This window comes from Nicotiana tabacum, chromosome 15 (assembly GCF_000715075.1).
Source record: "Nicotiana tabacum cultivar K326 chromosome 15, ASM71507v2, whole genome shotgun sequence".
NCBI classification, from domain to species: domain Eukaryota; kingdom Viridiplantae; phylum Streptophyta; class Magnoliopsida; order Solanales; family Solanaceae; genus Nicotiana; species Nicotiana tabacum.
Genome location: NC_134094.1, coordinates 85,507,848 through 85,515,669, shown reverse-complemented (window position 1 = coordinate 85,515,669; position 7,822 = coordinate 85,507,848). Strand labels below are relative to the sequence as shown.

At 34.2% G+C, this 7,822-nt stretch overlaps 1 protein-coding gene across 5 annotated transcripts; it reads left to right on the top strand.

Moving 5' to 3' along the window:
- Window positions 1–2,104: 2,104 nt before the first annotated feature.
- On the top strand, window positions 2,105–6,475 carry LOC107764508 (protein NEOXANTHIN-DEFICIENT 1). Of its 5 annotated transcripts, none has more exons than XM_016583090.2 (12): window positions 2,105–2,223; window positions 2,355–2,492; window positions 2,722–2,812; window positions 2,913–2,996; window positions 3,116–3,179; window positions 3,430–3,476; window positions 4,305–4,359; window positions 4,601–4,639; window positions 5,075–5,243; window positions 5,722–5,785; window positions 5,873–5,929; window positions 6,041–6,475. In XM_016583090.2, the coding sequence occupies exons 3-12, from the start codon at window positions 2,745–2,747 to the stop codon at window positions 6,282–6,284; spliced, it is 891 nt and encodes a 296-aa protein (XP_016438576.1). In that variant the 5' UTR covers window positions 2,105–2,223; window positions 2,355–2,492; window positions 2,722–2,744; the 3' UTR covers window positions 6,285–6,475. The 5 variants fall into 5 exon arrangements, with proteins under 5 accessions (XP_016438576.1, XP_016438575.1, XP_016438577.1 ...); XM_016583089.2 differs by having other exon boundaries at window positions 2,713–2,812; XM_016583091.2 differs by having other exon boundaries at window positions 2,118–2,223; window positions 2,355–2,395; window positions 2,713–2,812.
- Window positions 6,476–7,822: the final 1,347 nt, after the last annotated feature.

The following is a 7,822-nucleotide window of genomic DNA, read 5'->3' as shown; positions in this document are numbered from 1 at the left end:
ATTATTATTATTATTATTATTATTATTATTATTATTATTATTATTATTATTATTATTACTATTATTATTACTATTATTATTACTATTATTATTATTATTATTATTATTATTATTATTATTATTATTATTATTATTATTATTATTATTATTATTATACTACATACAGGTTATTGTAGATGGCCCGTCTTAACCTCGTCACTACTTCGTCGAGGTTAGGCTTGGCACTTACAGAGTACAAGGAGTCGGTTGCTCATACTACACTCTGCACGTCTTGTGCAGATTTCGGAGTGGATCCTAGCGGCGTCCAGTAGATTTGCTCGGATCCTGATCATGACGGAGACTTGAGGTACAGCTGCACAGCGTTCGCAGCCCTGAAGTCCCCGTTTCACATTACTTTAGTTGTTTATTTCGATTCAAACAATTATGCTTTTAATCAGACTATTATTTATAGTACTCTAGACGCTCGTATATTCGTGACACCAATTCTGGTATTGTATTTGGATATCGCCGTTTATTAGTTTATTTACTTTATTTCAGTTTATTCAGCTTATTGGTTTTAATTTGACTTGAATTGTTTAAAATGGTTAATAACTATATCTAACATTAGCTTGCCTAGCAAGTGAAATGTTAGGCGCCATCACGGTCCCAAGGGTGAGAATTCTGGATCGTGACAATAAATGACTGTGAGTTTTTTTTCTTTTTTTCCCTTCTTAGCATTGTAAGTGATGTTTACTATTGTTTAGTATCCTTGTTCTTTCTAGATGCATACTTGAATACCAAAAATAGTTTAAGAAGTAAAAACAAATTTATATAGTTTTTCATTTATTCTTGAAGAGTACATGTTAAGAACGAGAATATTTTTTTCTCACTTGTAATACGTCACTTTCGATAAAGAGGTACTCAAGAGTACATTAAGGGTGTATTTGGTATGAAGAAAAATATTTTTCAGAAAATATTTTTTAATTTTTTCATGTTTGGTTGGCTTAAATGTTTTGAAAAATATTTTCCTCATGAACTCGTTTTTCTCCCATTGAGGAAAATTTTTCCTTATCAAAAGAGAAAAATTATTTTCCAAAACTCTTTTTCAATCTTCCCCACCAACCCGCCCCTACACCCCACCCACTCCCACCCCTCAAACCACCTTACCCCACTCTAACCCTACCATCCCACCCCAACCCAACCAACCCAACTCAATAGAAATATTATTATGAGTGCTTTCTTTTTCATATCAACAAAATGAGTATTTTCTTTCCATAATATAAAAAAAATATTTTTTATTTCAACAAAAAAAGTACTTTCTTTTTTATAATGTAGAAAAAGTATTTTTTTTCATTTCAATAAAATGATTACTTTCTTCTTCAAACAAAAAATTGGTATTTTTTTTAGTTATGGAGCACATATTTCAACATTGAATTTTTACAGAGTCATGTATTATTAGTGATATTGCTTGATGTGCATTAAATATATTTTCTTTTCAAAATAAAAACTGTCATATTTTGTAGAAGAGTAACTTAAGTTTGCAATATGATAGTCAAATTTGAATAAATTTAATGAAGAAGAGCATATATTATTCCATTTAAGCTTATGCCACTAAATAATCTAAGCAAAGGAAAATTATAAATTGCAGTTGAAAAAATCACACTTATATAATATGGGTAACCCATATTCAACTCGCTCATTTGAAACCCAGTCCGTTTTTGACCCGCATGAAATATGGGTGAGTTGAGACTCATTTTTGTTCAACCCATTTTTAACTCGCCCAAATCCGACCCAACCCGCCCATTTGCCATCACTACTCGAAAATTTCTTAGTTAAAAAAGATGAGACACAAAAGAACTTGCTTTCTGATAAGTGGATTACTCAAATGTGACAAAAAGGAATAGCTAATTTAGAAATATGAGTTGAAATTAAAAAATAAAATAGTGAGAAACATGAAAAAGGATTATACATAAACGAAGGAAAATAGAATTGATAAGATGATAAATATACTACTGTTATTTAATTTAGTGAGAGAAAGAATTTATCCTACTAACTCAATCCTACCTCTACCAAATTTTAAAAAACATTAGAATTTAAAATCCTTTTATAAATAATTATATATAATAATATAGTAGTGCTTTATATTTTTTGGGCCATAAATATTTGGGGGCTTCACTTGCCTTTGCCTTTTATCCTAGAGCCGCCCTTGCCCCTACCTTCAACGCTTAGCTCCGTCCCTGTCAGGTTCCTTATCTGCTGCTTTACAATCTGCTTCCTTCAAGTGTTGCATTTTTTATTTGCTTGCCCAACTGCTTCCCCTGCTCTTTTATCTTTTAATCCAGAAAAAGAAATGACTAAAATTTTATCACTTGCAGATATAGTGTTCCAGCTGCAAATGAACAGTCTTATATTACTTGTAAGGCTGGTGGTTGTTGACCTTTGATACTTCATATATCTAGTACTAGTTCTTTTTCGTTTCGAGTTTCGATCCGTCTAACTATTGGACAGGGGAGGTATTCTTTTTCCCGATAATTGTCAGTTGTTTCATAGGAGTAGTAATTAATTTTCACAATCAAGTTGGCTGCATGTTGACTGAATATCTTTCCTGAGAAGGGACATTGTTTGTTCAATTCCGTAGCTCTGACATTATTTTACTCTGCTTGAAAACAAAAACAAGTTGATCTTTCTGCATTTTTCATCCTAATTGCGAGGCATCTGATTTTATTCACTTAGAAATACCAGTCTTTAACTACTATTTGGACCTGATGGAAGTCAAAGACACAAATTCTACTCAATTGGCGTATGGGGAACCTCCCTGGATTTTTAAAGGCAGGCAAGTGTTTTTACAATTATGTCACCAATCAGTCTTTTAGATTTAGATCAGCCAAGAATTGTACTAATAAAGTGTTTATTAATGTAATGTAATGTTGCAGTGCTTTATACCAGCTTCATCTTGTCAAAGCAGAGACTGCTCGAGCTTTCATTCCTAAAGACTGCAGACTAGTTGAGGCATTTGGGTATCCATTTTTCTTTACTACAGTAGACTGTGAAAAGCATTTTAGTGGGTTTATTTTGAAGAATTAAGTAATGCCCATTATGCTTAATTAAACTGATTTTTTGTACTTTGTACTTGCAGATATACTCTTGGTGGGTTTTTTCTTGCTAGCTATGATGACAGTCCTGCTGGATTCTTCGACGAGGTTTCCCCTGTCTTATTTTTTATATACTTAATAAGTTGCTCCTCTTGATCAAATGATTTGTTCTAGTAGACTAAGTGATTTGTCTGCATTATTAAAGTTGAATCATCTCATTCTAAATTGCAAGAGGGACCTTTTTCTGTTTGCTCTGTACAGGAACATGCATTTCATATAGACAAGTTAAAAAGAACCTCTCTCTTCTTTTTTTTGTTTATTAATAGTCAAATGTGTTATTTTATTGCAAGTTGTTCAGTTGGTGGTGATTGCAGGACTAGTATGGAATCCACCTACATCTTGTGCGTAAGTATTTACTCTATTGCATCTTCCTCTGCTTACTACTACTAATACATTATGGAACAATTATGTGGAAGAACACATGCAAATCTAGTATATTGCTTCTTTGGGAAAACTCAGCATGACCACATCCAGACCTTTACCAGTCAGCCACTACCAAATCAATTCAGGGACTTAATTTGACTTTCTTTACCCATCATTGGTGGTGTCAAAAATATGGTTTACTTTTTGATGCTTTCTTTCCCTCCCTGAAAATGCAGGTCACCTTCCTTCTTGTGTCTAACTATTTCTTCCTTCTCTGGCGGTTTAGAAGAGGGAGTTTTTCCTTTTATAGTTTCATTCGAGCTCCACCACTGCCTATGTAGTATACTGATCAGTACTAATGATTCAGCTGTCACGAGTGAACAATGGGAAAACTTTATGGATAATCCACTAAACCTTGTTGGAAACTTTCTCAAGAACATGGAGAGCGGGAATTCTTTAACTTGATAAAATATAGATAAAGAAATGAAAAAATGGCGGATCGTGACCCCGAGGGAGGTGGGAAGCTACCGCTTCTAGAATGACAGCTTCTCCGTTACTTTTGTAGAGCTATCACCAAGGAGAAGGGCTGTATGAATCTCACCACTCTTAATGGGAGGTCTCGGGTTCGAGCCCTGGAAATGGAGAAACTCCTAGTAGGGAGCGCTTCCCCTTTGTGTGAATCTTGATTAGTCAAGCCAGAGGGCTTGGAGAACCTGATGGTTAAACCAAATTATAAAAATATTCTGTTGCTTGTTCAGTATGAAGTATTTTTGTTTGTACACTAACAAATATATTCTTTGTCAACAATAGATGGGCTGCCAGGGTGCTGGTGGATAGTGATGAGGCATGCCTTCATGGGCGGAAGGTGGGTAGCGGTGACTTTCTTATATACATCTATACTCCTAACCTTAGATTAAACAAGAATGACTTCTTTTAATCATCTGATTAAAAGGGATTTCTAGCATGTGTTCGTTCGAATGAAGACTTGGACATAAAGATAGATAGTCACTAGACTTCCTTAGTAAGAATCTAGTTTGCATCACTAATTTGATTCTTATATATTGCATTGTTTTAACATGATCACATTCATGTCTCGTGTGTCACAGGTTGTAGGTCTTCCAAGTCAACTTGCCAGGTTTTCAAAGGTACAACTGAGTTCGTAGATTGGGTCTTCTGTTGTTGAACACTTGAATCGTATTTTTGTGTATCAAGCATCATGCAGTTCAACTCTCCTAGTCAAAACTTACACGAAATGCTTTCAAATTACCTTACTCTTCTTAAACAATGACTCTTCTCTGCCGTATTGGCTATGAATTTCCTTTTTCCGTACGCACTTGGATTCTAAATGCTTTTATAAACTTTTACCTGAGGTGGGTGAAAATGTAGTTGTAGAGAATATTTTTTCAATTACTCGGCTGATGTTTCCAGAAAGTTAAAATGGATATGTCCTGAAAGTGAGGATTCATATAGCCGACTCCAACTTGTTTGGGATTGAGGCGTATTATTATTATTATTATTTTTTTTTTTTTTTGTTGTTGACATGTTTTGAACTAGAAATTACTTTGTTGACCTGCATGCAGAAAATTACAGCACTTCCGCGGACACCGAAAAGTGGAACAAGTAGTTTTCTAAGCACTGTTGGCTTGAGGACATCTTCTGCTAGCTATAGGAATCGCATGGACATAGAAGTAACGGAAATCAAGAAGCAGAGAGCAATAAATATCTGCAATATCAACCTTAATACCACTGGTAACTAAGTTGACAGACTGCATTATTTCTTGATAGATGAAAATCATAATCCAATTGTTGATCACCTGCGACTTTCCTTATAGCAATAGTTGTGAAGACGGAATTAGAACTTGGTATATCTAGGTATTTCCTTTAGACACCGTCAACTGAGGATTAGACAAATAGAAAAAATGACCTAGTGTTTGTCCTTCTGCTGAGATTTGAAACCTAGGACTTTATTGATCTCCTCCCACTTCATTGACCACTTGGCCATACATTTGGGTGCCTAGGTATTTCCTTCATTCAATAGAATAAGCAATAAATTCCTCCATTTTGTCGTTGTAGCCTAATATGCTCATCCCAATATACTTGCCAAGGTAGGGAGTGTTGATCCTTTGGCAAAATCCTGCAGTTTGACCTGTAGTAGGTTATTGGGAAACTTCATCTCAAATGTTATACCCCATTTTATCATGCTTCTATGTCCATTTGGAATTGGCAGTTCCTCAGCAAGAGTCTAAGGGATGGATGGGTCCACTTATCAAAATGTCACTCCCAAACTTTAGGTAATTGTTTCTAACTTGGTCCTTAGGGTGTGTTTACCCTTGAAGTAAATTTGGACTTGTAATTAGCAGTTTTGCTTGAAATTTCAGCGGACGGACAAAGTACAATTCTGATCTCCTCAAGTACTCTTGCCAGATTGAATGCAGGTCAATGCTGCTTAGCCCGACCTTTTCATTGCCGTGATTCTCATTCTTTAACTGTGATTAGAACTCGTTGCTAAGGCTAGTGATTTGTGTTTTTTAACTTCGCATATATAGGGTAAGACCAGTGCGACCAGCAAAAGTCTTGGGACCATTTGCATTGGATGCAAACAAGGAAAATTCATCTGAAAATCAGAGCTTGAATGTGGAATCACCAGGCAGAGTGCCTACTGGGACCAAGAGAAATTTCAGCATATCCGTGATGCTATCCAAGCCGATTCTGGCTTTAGAATTCAATCATCTGAAAATGAAAGTTGAAGCTCCTACTACAGTTACTGCACGCTCTCAGAATACTATTTGACAAGTCAGTGATATCTTTTTTACATGCCTAATAAAGATGGCTGATATTCTAATTTCTGCGTGTTCGTTTATAAAATGAGTCGCTTTTTGTTATTTCCATTTTTCTCACTAGTAGTAACACTATCTCCGACTCGTTAATTATTGTCATAGATCATTTTCAGCTTCTTCAATGAGGATCACATTTAAGAGTCTTATTTTGTCCAGTGATCTTCTTACACTATTTGTTTTTTGTTATCTGGGAAGAGAATATACCAGAGAACTTTGACATGTGCAGTAATTTAACATTCTAGTACAACCAGAGGTCATTTGGTAACAGTGGGCTACAAAGGCAAGAATGAATTCTTTACTTTGACAACTTTACAGAATATCTCATATCACACCCTTTGTATTTTGAAGTAGTGATACAAAAGAGAGTAACTGAATTACTAAATTACCCATCAAAAACTAATTAACCATTTTGCCCTTCTCCAAAAGTAGAATTACCTTCCCTTATGTGATGGATCATTACACCCTTAATTAACTTTCTCTTCATTAATCTCAATACGAGAAGAATTTTACAAGTTACAACTATTCAATATAGACCATATTCATATGCATAATTAAAAATGGTATCTGAATAGTCACTCTTTCCTGCTACTTTTTAAGAACCTAATATTGACAATTCAATGGAAATCGGTCAAGTGCCTTTTATCAAGCAAGGATGACAGAATTTAAATTTGTTTGTGAATAGTCATTTTTACCTGCTACTTTATATGTGGTTATGCTCTAAAATCTTTGAGGAAGTTTGAAAATATTAAACCCACTGTACTTTTCTTCTTGTACTTTATTACTTATATATTTTCTATTTTTATGTCGAAGTACGTGGACGTGGATCCCGTTAAACTTATTTTTCTTCATTTTACATGGAAGAAAGTTGTGTTATCTCCATCTCTTTTGATTCCAGGCTTTGCTTTTTTATTTTGAAAGCAAGTTATCAACTTATCATCTGTCACAGAATTTATTATTCAATTGTCTTCTATCTGTGTTTTAGTGGAAATGATATGTTAATTGACGAGAATGCTCGATTTTCCCTTTTACATATTGGTTATATTTCATTGTTTCTCTCCGACTGAATCATGAATTTACTTCAATAACTTAACTCTACATGTTCGAATTATAGCTAGCAGTGAAGTTGTAGAGATCGTTTGTCCTCTCCCAATTGTTGATAAAAGATGCTTGGCCAACTTCCTGCAACGTCAGCATTAGTCATGATTCTTTTAGTTTAATAAATTTTTGAAATATTGTATTGAAAAAAGAAAAAGAAACTACACTTGATGCCTTTTAAGTTTTAAAAGTTTTAAGTATGATTGTTACTAAAATTAAATATAAAACTAGAATATTAGATTTAATATGTCTCATTAGCAACATGGAATGGCTCCATTTCAATATAGATTTATATTGTATGGCTCTAAACCAGTATGTTATTGATCGTCGATTAGGACAAATAACTAATTTTATTGTCGAAATAGATTCAATGTCCAAAAAATCATTTGAATAGCA

Bases quoted from the DNA above. Each gene is read 5' to 3' on its own strand.
- LOC107764508 (XM_016583090.2), top strand. From the start codon at position 2,745: ATGGAAGTCAAAGACACAAATTCTACTCAATTGGCGTATGGGGAACCT. The intron at 3,180-3,429 runs GTTTCCCCTGTC...CAAGTTGTTCAG, and splicing joins CTGCTGGATTCTTCGACGAG to TTGGTGGTGATTGCAGGACT. The intron at 4,640-5,074 runs GTACAACTGAGT...ACCTGCATGCAG, and splicing joins AACTTGCCAGGTTTTCAAAG to AAAATTACAGCACTTCCGCG.